The sequence below is a fragment of the Hyperolius riggenbachi genome, chromosome 1 (genome assembly GCF_040937935.1).
Source record: "Hyperolius riggenbachi isolate aHypRig1 chromosome 1, aHypRig1.pri, whole genome shotgun sequence".
Taxonomy (NCBI): domain Eukaryota; kingdom Metazoa; phylum Chordata; class Amphibia; order Anura; family Hyperoliidae; genus Hyperolius; species Hyperolius riggenbachi.
In genome coordinates, this window is record NC_090646.1 from 334,011,573 (window position 1) to 334,033,667 (window position 22,095).

The 22,095-nt window shown below is 40.4% G+C and overlaps 1 protein-coding gene across 8 annotated transcripts in view; it reads left to right on the top strand.

The window, feature by feature from the left end:
• CRTC1 (CREB regulated transcription coactivator 1) overlaps positions 1–22,095 on the top strand; it is a 363,687-nt gene that overhangs the window by 223,831 nt on the left and 117,761 nt on the right. The window contains exon 11 of one of the 8 annotated variants that reach the window (XM_068233924.1): positions 5,132–5,233. The exons of the other annotated variants lie outside the window; for them this stretch is intronic. Coding sequence (XP_068090025.1) covers positions 5,132–5,233 — 102 coding nt within the window. The remainder of the gene's footprint in view (positions 1–5,131; positions 5,234–22,095) is intronic. 8 annotated transcript variants of the gene reach the window in all.

Consider the following 22,095-nt stretch of genomic DNA (forward strand, 5'->3'; position numbering starts at 1 on the left):
TCAACTATTTACAAAATTCTGAGGTTTTTGTGATGCAAACTTTGCTCCATTGTGCCAGCTGCTGACTGGCTGAATCAAGTCACATTGAGCTGGAAACTGCAAACAACCTGGTTGACCAATAAGAAAAGAAAAGTATATTACATTTAAAGCCACTGTGTTTCAAAATATACAATTTTTTCATTCCCACCTTATATTTTTCATTATGCAGTGATAAAAATATTTTTTTTTAACAAACACGCTGGTGCCTATTAGGCACAGCGCAGGTTAGGGGGTAATATTAATGGCCTCAATTCACTAAGCTTAAAGAAAACCTGAACTGAAAATTAAAAGTCAAAATAAACATACACAAGTCATACTTACCTCCTGTGTAGTCTACTCCTAAATCTATTTTTCCTCTCCTGTGTCCTGTTTGTCCACTGTGATCAATGGAATTCTCCATCCTCCATTTTGAAAATGGCTATTACCCCATAACAGCTTCCTGGTCAGCACACAGTTAAACTGTAACATCGCCCACTTGAGCCATAGGGAAACATGGACACATCAGTTCTCCTCTCAGCTGTAACTGACAGCAACTGATATATAACTGACAGCAACTGATCTATTTCAGATCTGACAAAATGTTGTCAGAACTGGAAGGGATCACTGTAAGAATAAAATGGTGAGCTTCTGAGAGGAACTGATGGCAAGGTAACCATGTAATGTTCATTTGAAGTTACCTCATGTGTTTGTTTTAAATAATTTGACTCAGTACAGGTTCTCTTTAACTCCTGTCTTTAATAACTCTTCTGAGCAGTTTTTTCAGTTATCACCATAGTGATATAATTGTGATAACTGTAAAACAGCTCAGAACAGTTATTAAAGACAGGAGTTAATCTTAGTGAATTGAGGCCTGTCAGTAAGGTAGCAGTATATGTGTAAGCCCACAACATGTGAGTGGTACAGCATGTTGTGTACAGTACCTGCGTACAATACCTAAGTGCTTAGGGTGTGGGTTTACAGTACATAGGTAAGTGGACAGGATGGTACACCATATACATGTAAAGAGAGTGAGTGTTCAGGGCAAAGAGGTATGGTGTTGGTGTATATTGAGCGTGTAGATGTACTGCATGGATAAGTGTACAGTGCAATGTGCATGGGTAACAGAGTATGAGTACATGTACAGCATGTGTGTGTATCTTGCACGGGTGTGTGTGCAGGGGGGGGGGGGGGGGGGTGGGCAAGCACAGATAGGTGTGCAGCAGATGGGTGGGCTAAGCACAGGATTTGTATACAGTGCCTGGGTGCAGCAAGTCTAGAGTTGTTGAGGACACTTACGTGACCAGCCAGAGTACAATGTGGTTGTGGCAGCACTGCCATGTCTGTGCACTGGTATGTGTGGGCATTGGTATTGTGTGTGGATGGAGATGGGGGAGGCAGGAATTGGCAAGGGGAAGAATTTGCTGTGTCAAGAGTTCCACATTGGGTGCCATGCACATAGTCTGCTATGAAGGAGATGCTGCATCCTACCATATTGGCGGAGTCTCTGTTGTATCATGATAAAGATGGTGATAGTTCCTCTATGGAGAAATGAACCTGTGGGAATCAAAGACTAGAAAAGATGTGTTTTACACATGGTCAGGTACAGGTATATTTGGGGGTGCGCTACGTAACATAGAATGATTGACTGTTTATTGAAATATAAGACCCATGCATACTTGTTTCCTTAATTGAGTAATTGTTATATTATGTAATCATTTTGTGTGGTTATGTATACATTTTTAAATAATGTAGGCAATATCAGTGGTTACATGCTGAATACTATGTTTATGCAGTATTTTTTGTATTTTTATTTACTGGGACTACTGACATTATTGCCAGAAATGGCACAATCAGAAGGCAATGCTTGTCCCCTTCTACCTTCTGTGGGCTGCTGATCTGTACATTTCACTTGCACAACTTTTCTGTTTCTAGTCATGGTCTCTTTGCTATGGCAGTGGGTTTTTTTTTTTAAATACGCCTATAAATATACAAAGGGAATTGCATTTAGGTAGCTTTGTATTTCATTTATGTGGGTATGTTTACAGTGTTATCCTATCTTGTTTAGTGACTTACTGCAGTGGTATTTTAATTGAATACACCGTAGTTATTGTTAGCAGACATAAACTCGAGACATTTGTGTTAAATGGAATTGTCAGAATTCATGATTTAGGATTTTCATGTGTCTAGGAATTTATATATGCTAGAACTTGTATGAAACAGTTAATGTAATTTGTTGTTAAGCAATGTTCTATTTCTACTTCCATTTGATTTGTGTAGCCATTAATGCAGTTTACAGTTGCTAAGACGTCTGCAATTTAATATTGCATGAATGAATGTGTTTTTTGCACTGCACTGTGTTAGATTGGATGCATTGTGTTATTGCTTGGATGTGACTTAATATGAGATATATGTGATATTAGTGTTTAGCACCAACATCTTCTGCAGTGCTGTTCAGAGTATATTGTCTTGTCACTTAACTGTTCCTCAGGAGGGGCTCACCATCTAATACCTACCATAGTCATATGTCTATTTATGTATGTAGGGTCAAATAACGTATCTGTATGTTTTGGGATGAAGGAGGAAACCAGAGTACCCGGAGGAAACCCATGCAGACAATGGGAGAACATACAAACTTCGTGCAGATAGTTCCTTAGTTTGGAGGGGGGCCGTAGTGTTTGTGGGTTGGTGCCCACTTTGTATGGTGTGAATTTTGGGGTGGAGGGGGTGCAGAATTAGTTGGTAAGTGTGTTTTGGTGGAGTGTTTGAAAGGATGGTTCCTTTTGTTGTGTGCAAGTTCCATCTGCAGGCAAAGCGTGGGCACTTATGTCATCATATCCAGATGCTGACTAAATCCTTGTACACACCTTTAAATTTCATTGGCCACTCGCTGATCAATTTTACTACCTCCATATATAGTATGAGGGTTTACCTACACAATCTGTTCATCGTATTTGAAATCTTCTAGACCCTATTCTACATGGACGTGGAAAATACGGCCAATGATTGGCCAATCAAAATGGAATGTTTGTGCCTGGCTTCAGGACTGATTCACACAAAGAATGCTTTTGAGCACTTTTCAAAGCTTCCATTATTTGAAAAGCGCTTGACTAATTAAACCCTATGAGGGTGTTCTCATAGCAGCATTGTAATTGTATTACATTTGCAAATGTGCTGCATGTAGCATTTTTTAAGGGATTTAGCTTAAATGAATGTGCAAAAATGCATGCAGAAATGCTTTGCAAAATTGTAAGCGCTAGCTATTGCGATTTTTGATGTTAACTGCGGCCTTAGGACACATTGCTCACTTGAGCTTTGAGAAAATACTCTGGATGGATGATGTGCAGTTACTGTTTGCTAGTTAAAGACTTCATTCACACAACAGACCTTGTATGCTTTTTTTTTTTTTTTTGTACTCTTTTTCTGACACACATACCCATGTGCTTTCAAACACGTCTTGGCAATTAATGATATGTGGATAGACATGTGGACAAAAGGTAAACAGCTCCAGGTTTTTAGTCCTGCGAATAGCAAATGTTGGCTGGGAACTGATTAAAGAAAACCTGAACTGAAAATTAAGACAAAATAAACATACACGGGGTCATACTTACCTCCCGTGTAGTCTACTCCTCAATCTCTTTCTCCTGTCCTGTACCTGTTTCTCCACTGTGATCAAGGGAATTCTCTGTCCTCCATTTTGAAAATGGCCATTACCCATAACAGCTTTCTGGTCAGCACACAGTTAAACTGTAACATCGCCCACTTGAGCCATAGAGAAACATGGACATTAACTGGCACATCAGTTGTCCTCTCAGCTATAACTGACAGCAACTGATATATTTCAGTTCTGACAAAATGTTGTCAGAACTGGAAGGGATCATTGTCAGAAGAAAATGGTGAGCTTCTGAAAGGAACTGATGGTAAGCTAACTATGTAATGTCCATTTGAAGTTACCTCATATGTTTATCTAAAATAATTTTACTCAGTACAGGTTCCCTTTAAGGCCTCTTTTCCTTGAACTGTTAATAGGCAGTGAAATGCCTCTCAAACTCTTACAACTGCTCACTGCTGCCTGGTAATTGCTTGTTGCTGCCTGGTAACTGCTCACTGCTGCCTTGCAACTGCTTGCTGAGCACACAGCTCAACAGTCCGTAGAAAAGAGGCCTTACATTGGCTGTCTGTTCTAATGCATTTCTGCATTGTAGCATTTCCGACATTGGTGATTGTGTGAACAAGGCGTCAAGATTGTCTATTTTGACAATTGGTGTTAACAACATCATGGTATAGAGTAGACCACAGGCAGCCCAGTGTCAGGTTGTAGACTGTGCTGAGCCAGACCTTACAGTGCCTGCAGCACCAGCCCCTGCTTTCTGTTTATTAGCACCTTAATTGCAGCCTGGTCTGCCTGTTATTCAGATTTCATATATCTGCTCTCCCCCTGCTCTAGCCTGTTGGTAGTGACAATAGAAATAGAACGTTCACACTGCCTCACTGGGGTGATTGTTGTAAGTTCAGAAACATTAGTGCACAGGTGCAGAGTGTGATCTCCTTTAAAAAAAAAAAAAAAAAAGGAGGCTGTTTGCTGGGCAGAGACACTGGGAAGCCTTTTTGTTGGTTGGCCTCTGCCCCAGGCCCAATCACACCACCTGCGGAGCTATGTAACAAAGATACATTTGCATGCATTTTAGAGCATTAACATGTGTGAAATCCTCTGATTTTTGGTTTTGGGAGTAGAAATGGTATTGCTCTATTATTTTTACTCAGTTCAACAGCTTATGTAAAACGTAACTTTGACATGCTTTCTATTTTTAAAATACAACTTAGAATGTGGTTATACATTTACTGGAAGTGCCTAAGGAAGCAATACATTCTTTGTTTTTTATACATGCTGTTCTATACATTTTTTAAAATTGCTAGAGAAAACATATGCCTCTTATGTTTTTTCATTTAACAGCAAGAGCAAATATTTAAGAGACACCGCTTCTCTGCTAAACCTTTTATTATAAAATGAATGTATGTTCTTACATGTTTGACATAGCAAAAGACATTCCCAGTGGATATCTGTGTATAGGAAATGTATCTTGCTAGTGGTATTTAATTCTGCGTTGTTCTGTAGGCCTCTCTCCAGCAGTACCGCAGTAATGCTGGGTCCCCGGCCAACCAGTCTCCCACTTCTCCTGTCTCCAATCAAGGCTTCTCTCCAGGCAGCTCCCCTCAAGTAAGGGCATCTGTGCCTTGGTTTGCTGTAGGCTTTCAGTCTTCTCATTGCTGCCCCATTTTTTCACTGTACTTGTCATGTGCTCCATGGTAACCTGGTGTCCCATCTTGTTGCGTAGTATCATAACTAAGTTTTGTAGATGGTGCCAGTTTTATCCGTGATGAATGGTCTTCAAGCAGTCCTTTGGGAGAGCTACTCAAATTTTGTCTTCAAAGAAAAAAAATTCTTCTTGATTTGGAAATGCAGCTGTGCATAGTGTTTTGTCATATATAACTTTAGAGCTGAAAAGTGGGAAGATAAAGTGTTAGTGCCCATTTACAGCTGTCCTCAAGCAGTCACATGCATCAGTTTTTAGGGTGTTTGTTTATGTATATTATCTGTATGTCCTTTACGTTTTAGGATATAAAATGGCTATGGAAATATTAACAACTTTGTTGTTTCTTCTGTATTATTTTCAGTCTGTTTAATCTTTTTGGTACTTAAAAGTGTAAACGTGATTTCAAGTCGAGTAAAGAAATCAGCCCAGGCTGTAGCAAAAATTTTTAAAGCAAACCTAAAGTATAGGAAACTTGCTTCATTTCTTGTTCGTTTCATTCTTACCTAAGTAGAGGAAAGGCTCTGGATACCATAAAACCTTCCCAGTCCTAGGTCTTTCCTGTCTTTTCTGCAGTGTGCCCGATTGAAGTTATTTGACCTGCTAGGTCGTTGGTACTCCTCGGGCAGCCTTTGGAACTACTCATGTTCCTGAGAAGTGCTGTAAATAAACACATCCATTCTGTGCATGCGCGCACCCTAAACTTGCTCTCGTACAGTATGGATGTGCTCATCTTCAGTTGTACTCATGTCTGAGGACTACCAAAGAGTAATTCGACCCCGCACTGGAGAATGAAGAGACAGTATGGGGGTTCCAGGTTTCTGTTTCAACAGGTTTTCAAGTGGCACAGAAAGCTTCAAAGTGGAGAGTGTCTGTGTGAAACATTGCTTGTAGCCCACCAACAGTCCACTTTTATTCCAGATAACAGCCTACTGCCCATCTCATGTGCATGTCTTCAAAGGGGTGGGGTCTGGGCGTGGCCTGCTTACTGTGGTCACTGATGTCACATTTCCCACTAGACATTGAGGGATTGGCTACATTTTCCTATACACCTTAGCTTCATATACCATGAGGCATGGTCAAATATATCTCTTATTTATATGTGATATGCAACTATGTTAAGGTTACTTTTTGACCATGCCTCCTAGTTTATGAAGCTAGGGTGTATAGGAATATATGGCTAGCATTTTATCTCTGAGTTTGTTCCAGATGCTCTTGTTTCCTCCCCCAAGAAATTATCTCCAGAAAATACTACAGACTACAAAAAAAGATTGTGAGCCCGACTGAGGGATAGCTAGTGATGTCACTTTCTCAGCTGTCTGTGTGCTGGAGCTGTATAAATATGTAATAACTAGTAGTGTTTTTTTATGTTAAGTCAAGCTATGTTTAGATGAATGCTGTTTATACAGTTACACAATTATGTGTTGTTGTTTTTTTAAGTGAATTTTAATCTGTTTTTACAAAACTGGTATATAAATACTATTTTTCAAGAACTATAATAATCAATAAGGTGGTTTTGCCTATAGATGTTCAATGAGATGCAAATAATGCCAAGCTGATGCAGTGTTATTCAAATATTGTATGCAACCATGGCGGGATTTGGTTGGGCCATTTTGCAGCTGCATACAATGTTTGCATAATCCTGCATCAACTCTGAACTATTTGCATCTCATTGACCATCCCTAGTGTACACCATATTAACCTCACTGGCGCTCGGGCTAGCCGCCGGGTGCTCAATGGAAAGCAATGCCGCACAGCGGGTCTTTTTACTCACCTCCCAGGGGATTTAGCCATTCTCCTTCCTGTCCTCGGAGACTCTGAATCACTCTGGTGAGATCGCCATCTGCGATCTCACTGTAGGGTTACAGCACCACCTGAAGGGCAGAGGGAAAATTGCAATGCAGGATTCCAGGGAGGTAAGTGCTGTGCTGCTGCAGGCATTCTGGCGGCATGATTTTTTTCTCTGATTTTAGGGTCTGAAACGTGAAAAAATCATACTGCCTGGGAGGTTAAGCACCATATAAATCTTTATAATTAGTTTCACATAAACATGCAAGGGAATGAAATGCAGCCTTTAATCAGAACAACAAGAGAGAAGAGGCTCCCAGAAAGGATAAAACTCAATTAAAACAAATAAAACAGAAAAAAGGAGGTGGCTTACCTCTCAAACTTCACTAAAAGGTATTGTACGAAAGATTTATTTTGCACGCGCAACGGGTTTTCCTCAGGCCAATTGTAGTGCAAGACAACTGTATCAGCTAAAGCATTGGGGAGCGTGAGGCTGGTACAGTTTTTCTATTTTATTGGTTTTAACAGAGTTTTATCCTTTGTGGTCGCCTCTTCTCCCTTGTTGCAAAAAAACTCCCTTTTGGCGGGGTAATTGGTATTAAGTGGTTTGACCATGATCAGTACCAGTACCTTTTCAAGAGAGCCACCACCTCCAATATGCCACGTTTGGGACACCCGAGTGGAGATTGGTCATAACTCTCCACCTGCCTGATGTGGTTGGTTGCCCCATTATGCAACCCTCCTCTGTGAGTACCAGTTCACCCTTTATACTTTTCAACTTTAGTGACCTATTGCGCTTTTGGGCTCCCATTGTTACCTCATCCCTTCTTCTTTCAACATTGTTTATTTTCAAAATCATATTGAAATCAAGAGTGCCCTTACAAAAATATATATATATTACACAGTACAGACCAAAAGTTTGGACACACCTTCTCATTCAGAGAGTTTTCTTTATTTTCATGACTATGAACATTGTAGATTCACACTGAAGGCATCCAAACTATGAATTAACACATGTGGAAGTATAGTACATAACCAAAAAGTGTGAAACAACTGAAAATATGTCATATTCTAGGTTCTTCAAAGTAGCTACCTTTTGCTTTGATTACGGCTTTGCACACTCTTGGCATTCTCTTGATGAGCTTCAAGAGGTAGTCACCTGATATGGTCTTCCAACACTCTTGAAGGAGTTCCCAGAGATGCATAGCCCTTGTTGGCCCTTTTGCCTTCACTCTGCGGTCCAGCTCACCCCAAACCATTGGGTTCAGGTCTGGTGACTGTGGAGGCCAGGTCATCTGGCGCAGCACCCCATCACTCTCCTTACTGGTCAAATAGCCCTTACACAGCCTGGAGGTGTGTTTGGGGTCATTGTCCTGTTGAAAAATAAATGATGGTCCAACTAAATGCAAACCGGATGTAATAGCATGCCGCTGCAAGATGCTGTGGTAGCCATGCTGGTTCAGTATGCCTTCAATTTTGAATAAAACCCCAACACCAGCAAAGCACCCCCACACCATCACACCTCATGCTTCATAGTGGGACCCAGGCATGTAGAAGACCATCCGTTCACCTTTTCTGCGTCATACAAAAACACGGTGGTTGGAACCAAAAATCTCAAATTTGGACTCATCAGACCAAAGCACAGATTTCCACTGGTCTAATGTCCATTCCTTGTGTTCTTTAGCCCAAACAAGTCTCTTCTGCTTGTTGCCTGTCCTTAGCAGTGGTTTCCTAGCAGATATTCTACCATGAAGGCCTGATTCACACAGTATCCTCTTAACAGTTCTAGAGAGAGATGTGTCTGCTGCTAGAACTCTGTGTGGCATTGACCTGGTCTCTAATCTGAGCTGCTGTTAACCTGTGATTTCTGAGGCTGGTGACTCGGATGAACTTCTCTTCCGCAGCAGAGGTGACTCTTGGTCTTCCTTTCCTGGGGCGTTCCGCATGTGAGCCAGTTTCTTTGTAGCGTTTGATGGTTTTTGAGACTGCACTTGGGGACACTTTGTTTTCCCAATTTTTCGGACTGACTTACCTTCATTTCTTAAAGTGGATCCGAGGTGAACTTTTACACATTGCATAATTGTGTTCCTTTCCTATTGGAATGCCTATAGGGCATTCCTCAAGCCAAATACTTTTTTGTTTTTGTTTTAATACTGTAATTCCCTATAAACTAAAAAAGCCACGCCCACAGGTTCAGAGAGCCTTGGCAGTAGCAAGGGCTCATGGGAGCTCAGTCTGGGCAGGAGGAGGGGGAGGTGTTACTAGCCATTGATTTCAGAGGCAGAGGGGAGGAGAGAGGAGGAGGGGGGATTAGGCTGATGGCTCAAGATACAGATACATCTGTCTCTAGGTAATGTTTACAAACAACATGGCTGCTGTCATTGTATCACAGGAATAAATAATCATATTCTATTAAAACTGTTTGCAGCTAGCTTTGCTGTGTAAACCATCTAAACTTTAGATAAGATATATAGACAAGTTACTTGTTATAGTTAGTTTTTCATCTCAGATCCGCTTTAAAGTGATGATGGCCACTAGTTTTTCTTTCCTTAGCTGCTTTTTTCTTGCCATAATACAAATTCTAACAGTCTATTCAGTAGGACTATCAGCTGTGTATCCACCTGACTTCTCCACAACGCAACTGATGGTCCTAACCCCATTTATAAGGCAAGAAATCCCTCTTATTAAACCTGTGATGTGAAAACCATTTCAGATGACTACCTCTTGAAGCTCATCAAGAGAATGCCAAGAGTGTGCAAAGCGGTAATCAAAGCAAAAGGTGGCTACTTTGAAGAACCTAGAATATGACATATTTTCAGTTGTTTCACACTTTTTGGTTATGTACTATACTTCCACATGTGTTAATTCATGAGAAGGTGTGTCCAAACTTTTGGTCCGTATTGTATATATATATATATACATACATACATACATACATACATACATACATACATACATACATAATATACACACACACATATATATACACACACACACACAATCAATTTTGCAATCTAAATAAAGCATGATTCCAGCCAAACTTTTACCTTTTTTGAGTCTCAAAATCCTTACAGACCTATGCTGAGATGGGATGCTGGGCGTTCTGTGGCAGTTTTTTTCTATTCCCGAATAGAAAGAGACTTCAATACTTCCTATGTCAGTTTTAATTCGGGATCTACAGCTCTGTTTCTCTGGCATCACTCAGATGTTCACAAATAGTTGTGTTTCTGAGCAGGGCTGTGGAGTTGGAGTCTGAGTCGAGGAATCGGATTCGGGGCAATTTTGGGCACCCGGAGTTGGAGTCGGAGTCGTGGTTTCATAAACTGAGGAGTCTGAGTCGGGTGATTTTTGTACAAAATCCACAGCCCTGTTACATATTAGACTAAGGAGTCGCGGAGTCGGAGTCTGGGCCATTTTGGTTACCCGGAGTCGTGATTTCATAAACTGAGGAGTCAGAGTTGGAAGATTTTTGTACCGACTCCACAGCCCTGTTTCTGAGTGGGGATTATACTGATTATATATATTTTTAAAGAGACTCTGAAGTGAACAAAAATTGCTATTTTTACCTACTAGTTCGCTTCAGTAGTCTCATTAGATGTAAACCGCCGCATCCCCGTCGTAAACAGAGGGCTTTAGACCCCCCAAACCCCGGGGAAAACATCCATGACCATCTTGGTCGTGGATTGTGCTGCCCTGAGAGGCAGAGCTTTCTGCTGTAGCTCTGCCTCTCCTGACATCAATCGCCGTGCGGATCTCCGCTTCTCCCCGCCCCTCTCTGTGAAGGAAGAGTGAGAGGGGCGTGGAGAGGCAGCGATCCGTGGCGATTGACATCAGTAGAGGCAGAGCTGCAGCTGAAAGCTCTCCCTCTTTCGGGAAGCGCCGGCTGGATTGCACCCCCAGGGATTTGGGGGGTCTAAAGCCCTCGTTTTGCGGCGGGAATAAGGTGGTTTACATCTAATGAGAGTACTGAAGTGAACTAGCATATAAAAATAGCAATTTTTGTTCGCTTCAGTCTCTCTTTAAGGGCACTCTTTTGATGTTAATATGATTTTTGTTTTGGAGTTTAATCTTGCCTTAATGTAATGTACATCACTGTTTTCAATAAAGTTGTAACACTGTGTACAATGTAAACAAAAACAGAAGGTGATAATTTGCAAATTGACGTAAATCCTATTTGTAAACTCAATTCCAGAATAATGTTTTCTAATCTGCTCTCACCTTGCATCTTCTCCATTTACCACAAAATTCTGCCACAGTTTTAAAGCCACTGTCCTCCCTTACAGTTATCTTTGAACGGGAGAAGATGGGTTTTGGCAGTGCCATGATCTGCCCTAGAAGGTACCACCAATGACCAGGTTTTTAGACATAACGGTTCAGATCCAGGAGCCAATAGGGACCTGGATGGAAATTCAAGCATGACAACATCATTAAAACTTTTGTATGTTGTTGTGAGTATAAGGAAAGGCTTTCTTGAAAAAGTGATCAACTGGATGACAGCATGTGCAGTCCAAAATATGTATATTGTTCAACATTAATGGTGCCTTCCCAGATGTGCCTGCCAGGCATGTGTACTTATAAACCCCCATCACATAAAGGCTGCTGGCTTTTGAACTTTGCACGAATGACAAGCTTGTTTGGTCCTTCTCTTCATTAACCATTATTTCCAAAGAGCGTTGCAAACTTCGATTTGTCATTCTACCGGGCAGTTTTTCATTTTGTCTTAGTCCAGCTTGCATAATATTTGTTCCAGAAAAGAAGTTGGTGTTTTATGTTAGTGTTTGTTTGGTTTTATTTTTGCATTGTAGAGTTTCAACTTGCATTGACTTGTGGATGCAGCTTAGCTGTGTCCACTGACTGTGTGTGTTTTCCCAAGTCCATCTATTATTTACCAGTGCAATAACGCGTCTGTTTTTAATGGAAAGCCACATGTTGACCCAAAGTTAAGAATCATCTTATATTGGCTTTCAACCTGACTTGTACAGAGTCTCTGTAATGATATTAGGTGCTGTAGATGAAATCTCTAAATTCTTACCAATGTTACATTAGGGAATACTCATAAAATATTGTGGTATTTACCTACGCAGCGGTTTACAGAATCCTGTACCCCTCCCCATCTTTAGTCAACCTCTCTGGAATGTGTATTTTATACCCGATAATGTTACTGAACTGTTGTCAGTTAACCACTTCACTCCCCTCCATTGAAGTGTTAAAACGGGCAATTGCGTTGCACTAATTAGTGCACAGATAGGAGGATTATAAATGTCCATTTTGCCTTAAAGAGTAACTGTCAGGCTGCAGAAGCTAATTTAAACCTCTATTCTCCTGTGTTAAACAGTTTAGACGGAAGCCAAAAAGGCAATAGTGAAGATAAAAATCTCTTTCATTTGATGTGTGCTTATCAGCAAAGCTGTTAGACCCAAGCTGACGCAAGCCGCATACCATACTGCAAAGCATTCTGGGGCCCTCCCCTCGGCTGCTAAGGAGAAGTTACAGGATCAAGTTTCAGCAGCTTGTAACTCAGTCCAGCGCACAGCACTGAAAAATCTCCGGCAGAGTACACTGCAGGAGTCCGCTATTGTTCCTAGCCACATGGCTAATTAATATTCACTGCACACTAGTGTTATTCAGTACGAGCTTTTCTGTGATCAGGAAGCAGGCAGGACATGACAACACATTTGGCTTCATAGGAGACAGACAAACATGGAACCTGCCATGAGCTGTCAGGAGCATCAATCTCTGCATATACTATATACAAATTCTGTGAAATCCAAACGTGGACAGTGAAATGCATATGTAATGTAAGTACAGCCAATCTTTAGCTACTGATATATGTGTTTATTTTCTCTGAGACCTTATACCTAACAGCTCCTCTTTAAAGAGGAACTTCAGCCTAAACAAACATACTGTCATTAAGTTACATTAGTTATGTTAATTAAAATAGATAATATAATCTCTTACCCACCCTGTTTTAAAAGAACAGACAAATGTTTGATTTCCTGAGGGCAGCCATCTTTTTGGTTGAAAGGAGGTGACAGGGAGCATGATACACAGTTCCAACTATCCTGTGTGCTGATCACCCCTCCCAGTTGCTAGGCAACGTGAATAACAACATAGGAAATCCCATCATGCTTTGCATAGCATCAGGGGAAAAAAAGCCCGGGCAGTTTTCTTTGATGGGTGGAGCTTAGCTGAAAATGCATCTAAAAATTATGCTTTGGTAACAAAAACAAAGTTCTGATGCTGTGAAACTGTTAAAGAAACACCAAGCCTTTTCAGTTTTGCTGAGAAGAATTTTAGTCCGGAGATTCACTTTAAGCAGTTAACCCATTTTATTCTTAAAAATTGTGCCGGCATCAAAATCGAAATGTGAAAATTAAAGAAAAAAATGTTTGAATACAATATGTCATCTTTATGCAGTTTTCTGTAAACTAGGTGTGTTACTTGATTTGCAAATTATTGGTCTCAGTTTCCATTTACAATTTATGCAGCGTCACTTCTTTGGAATTGGGGATTTATTCCAGGTGGCACTTTGTTAAATGTTGCCATATTGTGTGTGGCAACTGCTGCCATTCAATTATTGTTTGACATTCTACCCCCTCACTTCACAATTAACACATTACAGGCGTTCTTTTCACGTGTATAGATTTTAACACAATATAGACATGTGACATAGCACCAGTACATTGAAAAAATGTTCAAATAATTACATGCGACACACATAGGTCTTTGAGCTTTATTTTACTTCAATTGAAGTTACTGGTCTGCAGTCAAATCTAAGTGTTGCTTTATTTTAAAAATTTTTGTGATCAGACATTTTATCATTTTAATGCACAGTACAGTTTACTGGTGCCGGCACACATTGCCATATGTTTGCAGAGTATGAAAACCCCTAGATCCTTGAATGTGCCATAGTGGTGTATCCAGTCCTCCGATATCTTTACGTAGGCTCCAAGTATGATTTCTTGGGTTAAGGTCTTGAGATATTAGACACTTGGACAATTCAGATCAAAGCATTCCTGCCAGTAGGTGCAAGTACAATGTCAGTGTGCTCATGAGTGTTCTGGGGTCTGTTAGCAACAGGGTTTGCTGCACAGTCCTTATTGACACATACCTAGAATCCCCCTGGCTCATTTTGCCAGTAAGTTGCTGCCAGGTAGCTTGCCTTTCGGCTTGCAAAAACCTTTGAAGTCCAAGGTCAAGATGCATCTGTGTTTACTTTGATCACTTTTGGTGTTACAGTGAGCTCAATGAAAGAAGACCCAGGAAGACTTCACTGTTAAAAGAAAAATATGAAAAAAGTGAGATTGGAATTTGCCAAAATGCATACTGACAAACAGCGATGCTTCAGTGAGAATGTTTTTGACAGATAAGAAAAGACAAAACAAACATCTTTCATAGTTTAAGTTCAAGCACTGTATTGTCATTGCGTAACAACAAAATTACTTTTCAAGACAACTCCCAAGGTGCATTTTATAGAACATAAGTGATAAAACAAAGGTAGAAAAAGAGACGTCATGCAACATATACCAAATATTTAAAAATGCCACATACAGTGTTAAGTAACCAGCAATGTGATTGTATTCCACATGTTCAGCTTAAAATTATCTGAGAAAAGATTCAGAGTTTAGAAAGTTTATAGCAGATAGGAAAAATCAGTTTTTCAGTCTGTTTGCACATATACAGACAGACCTAAAATGCCTATCTCAAAGAATTTCCATGATGAATGTTATGCTTAATGATGGTTTTGGCCCTTCTCATACAGCGAGTCTTATACAAGAGTTTGAGTGATGGTAGTTCAGTATCGATAATGACCTCTGCTGTTTAATGAGCTGCTGCAGGGCTTCTTTACCGTCCTTAGTATAGTTATTGTACCAGGCTGTCATGCAGTTGTTCAAGACAGGCTCTATAGTGCATCTGTAGATATTACCCAACAACATTCTGGAGAAGATCCAAGCAATCCTTAACTTTCTCTAAAAATAGTTGTGCTTTGCCTATTACAGCTAAAGTGTTGTCAGTTTTAAAGAAAAATGCAGAACTTACTGTGACTAATAGAGGGCTCTCGGTTATGTTTTGGAGCTGTTTTGCTGTGGATCCCATGATTTTTGCTCATTTTTCTTGATTTGCAAATCTCTAAATCAGTCTGATTTTGGTTAAATATTGACTAAACGATGAGGGCGTGAGTGACTTTTGTCACGTTTCAAGTTATTACAGAAACATTTATGGGTTTCTGGTAAAAAAAAAAATAAAAAAAAAATGCTGTAAAGAGGATTTCATGCCACAAATTAGTTTTTACTAATCAAGAAATCTTCCAGGTAGTGCAGTAAATGGGAAGAAAAAATGCTATTGGACTTTGTATTTGATTCAATTGCCCTAATTTTCTTGGACTAGCATGCAGTCTCTTAAGGTATTTTGCATGCCAGTTTGTTTCAAACTTGTTCATTGCAGACGGTTGGTGTCTTCTTGCTGTTGTTTCATCAAGTTATCTCAGACTGACTCAATGATATTGTGATTAGAGCTCTGTGGAGACTACCACCTTACCATATATCCTCAGGTATAAATCGACTTTGTGTATAAGTTAACCCCAATATTTAACCCTCTTTTTTTAATGGTATAAAGTCTACCCAGTAATGTGGCTGCACTTGGGGACCAGGAAGGGTTAAGGGCTGACCCCCAAATGCAGCCAATAATTCCTCCAGTTCCCCACACGCAGTCATTAATCATCTTGGTCCCCAAGTGCAGCAATTATCCATTCTCCTTTCTTTATAATCAATGTGGTCAGTATCTTTCCTCCCTCCTTTATAAGCAGTGTTGTCGGTATGTTTCTTCCCTTCCTAATCCGTGCAGCCAGCGTTGGTAGGTCTCACCCCGGTAGTCGGTGTGGGCCAATATCTGCCCCTGCTATCACAGAACATTGTCCTGTCCCCATCCCTGCTGCTGAAGACTTTCTCAGCTCTGTTCCAGCTACTACACTCAGAATAGTACTAATTACAGCACTTTAATCTGACTATACAAGCCAGAACTGAAACCAGAAAGCTTCCAGCAGCAGCACAGGGGAGAAGATAGCTGTTTCTAGTGTAGTACACAGCATGCCACAAGTTGCCTATAAAAGGTATAATGGAAGTTTTTTTAATAAATAAGACATAGACCTATGCAATTAACTTTTCTGTTGAGTTTTCTCCCCGGATATTCTTTTTCATCTTGCATACAAAATAATTTTTCAGCCTCTAGCAATTGAAAAAGTACTAAAACACAGGTAAAAAGTAACCTCTAACTTATTTTGAATGTTATTGCTTTCTGTGGCACCTTAGCACAGTGTTCCACAGTGAATAAACCATTCAATCAGACCTCCCCACCAGAATAACTACAGAATAAGACGCATGGTAGGAGCTCATGCAGAAGAGTAGTTGGTATATACCGTCTCAGGTGGTGAAAGTCTTTGGCATCAATTTTGACTTCACATTGTTAAAGGAGAACCAGGGTATTGTTTAGAAATGTTGCTACGGGTGGATTTACATTGCACACATTACATAATGTACACATAATGTGTGTGAACTGCAATGGGCACTGCACGCATTATAACATACACGTGTAAATATGAGAAAGAGAAACCATAGGTTTTAGTGTGGATTAGTTTTATTGTGGTATTCATATAAAACATTCTCTGGATTCCAGGGTTTCTTCAGGTTCTAGTGTTGTGGAAAACCCTGATGTACCCTTATTATTGGAAGATAAAACAGCATTTGGTCAATGGATTACCAATGATATTACATGGTCAAATTCTAGATGTCAAATGCATGTCGTTGCGTCTATTGAGGTTTACCTTAAAAATCCACAGTGTTGAAAATTACAGATATCAACTGATTAAAGAACACCTGAAATGGAGGGAGAGGGGGGTTGGATACCTCAGTAGCAGGAAGCCTCTAGATGGTTCAGAGGCTCCCAGTTTTATCCTACAGCCTACTGTTCCTGCACAGGGTCTCTTTATACCTATTTGACAAAAGCTTGTTGAATTAGTTTCTTCTGGCTGTGCTCCTAGCCATGGATAAGCATATCTGGACTGGACATGCACAAGTAAGTTCTGTGCATAACCAGTAGATCAAATTGCTCATGTGCAGAGTAAAAAAATGAGTGACTTCTTTCTACTGGGCTTGCGCAGACCTTACTTGTGTATGCACTGCTCGGATCACAGAAGGCTTCCTACTTCCAACTGCTGAGGTAAGCATCTAACTTCTCCTTTCCCTGCAAGTTTGCTTTACATACTTCCTTAAATCTACTAACTTGTGCCTGGTGATGTCCCTACTGTGTTTGAAATACCATATGTTTTGCAGTATAAGATGCACCTAGGTTTAGTGGAGGAAAGCAATAAAGAAAATATTCTGAACTCTAATCTCAGCCTCATGTCATTAACTGTCATTAGGAACTTGCACTCTAATTACTGTCTCATGTAATCCTTATTGACAGACAAGGATTAGGATGTAAACTCTTGACACCAGTTATTGACATGAGGCAGGGATTAGAGTTCAAGTTCCTAAGGGCAGTTCGTATTTTACACTATAATCCTTGTCTCATGTCACTAATCATAGTAACATGAGACAGTTAAAGAGAAACTCCGACCAAGAATTGAACTTTATCCCAATCAGTGAAAATATTGTAATAAAAAAGTGCTTCATTTTTACAATAATTATTTATAAATGATTTAGTCAGTGTTTGCCCATTGTAAAATCTTTAAAATCCCTGATTTACATTCTGACATTTATTACATGGTGACATTTTTACTGTTGGCAGGTGATATAGCTGCTGCATGCTTTTTTGGCAGCTGGAAACAGCTGGAAACAGCCTTTTCCCACAATGCAACAAGGTTCACAGACAGGAAAATACCAGGAGTACCACGGTCCTCAGAGCTTCTTGTGGGAAGGGTTTCAACACAATATCAGTCATACAGCGCCCCCTGATGGTCTGTTTGTGAAAAGGAATAGATTTCTCATGTAAAAGGGGGTATCAGCTATTGATTGGGATAAAGTTCAATTCTTGGTCGGAGTTTCTCTTTAAGTGTGAAAGGTGCCATAGGAAAACATTGGCATTACTTTGAAAAATCAGTTTTCTTTCAGTTATAACTGAGATATACTGATTAAGTGTAAAAGGGCCCTAAGGAGAAGGAAGCCTCTGGGTCCTATAGAGCATTCCCGGTCTCCTCACGGTCCCCACAGGCTCCCCCGTTAGCTGTCTACAACCCACCGGTCATAGACTGCTCTATTCCGCTTCTGTTGTGTTTGGGAGTCTTCAGACGCACTCGAGCTGCTGAAGATGGGCTGCTCCGTACTGCGCACGTGTGAATTGAGAGTGATATTTAGGCTACCATATTTCTTTCCTTTTAAATAATACCACTTGCTTTGCAGTCCTGCTGAGCTTTCTGGCATCAGTACTGTCTGAATCACATTAGGTGTAGGTAGACAAGTATGTGGCTAATGTAGTCAGCCTTCAGTCTCAGAGCATCTGACTTGCATGTTTGTTCCTGGGTCGATGGCTAAAAGTACTGGAGACAGAGGATCAGCCGGACACCCAGGAAGTTTGCTTAGACACCCAGGAATATAACCCTGCATTTCAACTTTGCTCTAAAACATTATTTACAGCATATTCTATGCAACCAGCGTTTTTTTTTTTTACTAGACCAGCATTGGAAGGGTTACATACAGAGGTGTAAAGTTCCGTGGAGAGATATGCAGACGCATCCGAAGTTCAGATCGATACATTTAACTAAATAGAATGTAACAAGTGAGAAATGTTACACACTCTTTGGCTGTCCTCCAGCTCCTGCACAGTCAGAGAGAGTGAGTCACATTCCACACTTAGATACATTTAAGTAAACAAAATGTATCTATGTAAGCTTCGGATGCGTCTGCATTTCTCTCCAGGAACGTTAAAACTCTGTGTGTAACCCTTACAATGCTGGTCTAGTAAAAAAAAAAATGCTGGTTGCATAAAATATACTGTAAATAATGTTTTAGAGCAAAGTTAAAATGTAGGGTTATATTCCGCTTTAAAAGGAAAAAAAAATGTCATCCTCCAAATCCCTCTCACTTCCGGTTCCCTGCAAGTTGTATAGCACCATACTTGCATTTTATGAAGTGTTTAGTTGATGTTGGTCCTTATTCAATTAACGTTTTCTCCTAGGAGATGATTTTTCATCTTCTCTAAGGCCGGGACCCACTAGCAGTGCTTTTCTAAGCGCTTGTGATTTGAGAAGCTCCTGCTAATGTAATGCTATCGGGGCTTTTTTAAACAAATCACATCCCTAAAGTGGGATCACGCCCATAGCATTACATCAGCAAAAGCTTTTCAAATCACAATAACTTACAAAAGGCTTCAAAAATCACTGCTAGTGGATTCCAGACCTCAAATTGATTTTCAGCGCTTCGCTCTAATTGAAAAAGTACAAAAAGTAGGTGTAACGGTATTATCAAATTTTTTTTTAAGTATTTTCTTGCTTGCCGGTGACTTACAAAGGCATTTTACTGACCAGGTGTGAACAAAATCACCTATGAGAAAAGACAGAAGACAAAATGATTTGAATAGGGCCCATTGAGTCAAATGAGTGGCTGTAGAAGTACATTTTAAAAAGGTTTAATCTGTAGTTAGGGCTGGTGCACACCAAAACCCGCTAGCAGATCCGCAAAATGCTAGCAGATTTTTAAACGCTTTTTTTTATTTTGCTATGGCGTTTTGCTAGCGTTTTGCGGATTGCTGCTGCGGTTTTCAGTATAGTAGATTTCATATATTGTTACAGTAAAGCTGTTACTGAACAGCTTCTGTAACAAAAACGCCTGCAAAACCGCTCTGAAATGCCGTTTTTCAGAGCGGTTTGCGTTTTTCCTATACTTAACATTGAGGCAGAAACGCACCCGCAATCCAAAAAATGCCTCACCCAGGCATTTTTCGTTTCTGCAAAACGCCCCCCGCTCTGGTGTGCACCACCCCATTGAGATACATTGACCAAGCAGATCCGCAGCTGCAAGCGGATCTGAAAACGCCCAAAAAGCCGCTCGGTGTGCACCAGCCCTTACTGTGCTTTTTGTATGAGTTTTAAAAATGTGGAATGTGTGTTCTTCCAACATATTGCATTATATCAGTGTAAATAACAACTGTTCAGGTTTCTGCTGCTTGACTGCCTGTATTGGGCCTGCCTGTTTTTGACAAAAAATTGTATTTTAATAAATCTGTAAAACTGCAGTAACTGCATGCACGTTACAGCCTGATTCACTGATCTGACTGCAGTGATATAAAATATAGGGTTTTTCCTGTGTAGAAAAAGTTTTTGCACATCTTAAGTCTAGGTGATTTTGAAGCCCACAATTCAAGCAGGCGACACAACCAACCTCCAATATTCTTTCGTGTGCCTTATTTCCTGGTTCCCTCTTCGGGGTCCATTTTGGGTTCTTTAGCAAGCGTCTTAAAGAGAACCTGTAGAAAAAAAACGTTCCCCTGAGGGGTACTCACCTTGATAGGGGGAAGCCTCAGGACTCAGGAGGACTTCCTCCTCCGCTGTAGCTGCAGGCAATCCAGCGCTGGCTCCCCCGAAGTCTCCGGCTATCCAGGCTCGACAAGCCTGACGAGCTGAATTTATTTACCTTCCCTGGCTCCAGCGGGGGGGCGCTGTTGCAGCTCTCCGCACAGAGATAGGCTAAAATAGCCAATCTCTGTCGGGTCCACTCTACTGCGCAGGAGACTTGCACCTTTGCAGTAGAGCGGAATAACAGCGATCGGCTATTTCCTCCTATCTCCGAGCGTAGAGCCGATACTGCGCCTGCGCTGGAGCCGGGAAGGTAAATATTTACATCCCCGCCGTTCGGAGGGCAAGAGCGGGACCGCCGTGGGACACAGGAGGATTTCCCCCTACCGAGGTGAGTACCCCCCCCCCCCCCAAAAGGGTGACTTTTTGTCGTTACAGGTTTTCTTTAAAGTGCACCAGAGCTGTTCTAAAGAAAACTTTTTATACATACCTGGGACTTCCTCCAGCCCCATACGGACAGATTGCTCCCAGGCCACTGTCCTCCTCTGCCTGCAGCTCCGATACCGGGCCCCCGCACTTCCGTCAGTCGGGGCCAGTCTGGCGTAAGTGAAGTGCGCTGTTTGCGTATCTCTCCAGCAGCCGCTAAAGAGATACGTAGAGGGCACACTTCTCCTGCATAGACATGGAGAAAAAGTGAATTGAATAAGGGCCAGAGTTTGGCCATTGGTGAGAATTTTTGAATGTGTAAGATTTTCAGCTGTCAAACTTTCTTTCAATTTTCATCCAACCGTTTGATTCAAAACAAAATAATATGCAATGTGCTTGTTCTGAATCAGTGTATCACTAAGTAGTGAGCAAGAGTAACTATTACTATTACCATGCTAAAACAAAGTGGAATATGACATTCCTTTAGAGCATCTACTGAATTTGGGGAAGTGCTTCATTATATATGACTTGGTATTTTTATTAATTGATTTTTTGTAACATGAATTCAGGAATTTTCAGCTTGGTTTGGAAAAATACAGTTCTAGGCAATAAGGTAATGTAACTTATCTCTTGCAAAGGACTGTTCAGATCAGAAAATAAAAGCTGTGTGACAAACTTATGTTTTGTGTAAGTGTAAAGTTTGTGATTACCTGTGTTCATGTTTGTATGTTCTTTTATCCCATTATGTGCCACAAACATTGCATTGTTCCTAATTCAGTATGTTGTGTTTTTGTAATAATACTTCATTAAAGCTAATATACTCTGTTAAAAGTAATCAAACTTATATACATGTATTTGTAATTCTTCAACTTCAGTTCTCTATAGAATAATCAGTTTATCTAATTTTTATGCCTAATTAACCAGGTAGGGATTCATAATATAGAAATTCAAAAATATTTTCTGTTCGATAACTTAATCAAATCGAAAGTAGCATAACTATGAATAAAATGCCTTAAATGAGAAAAATGAAAAGTAAACATTAAAATG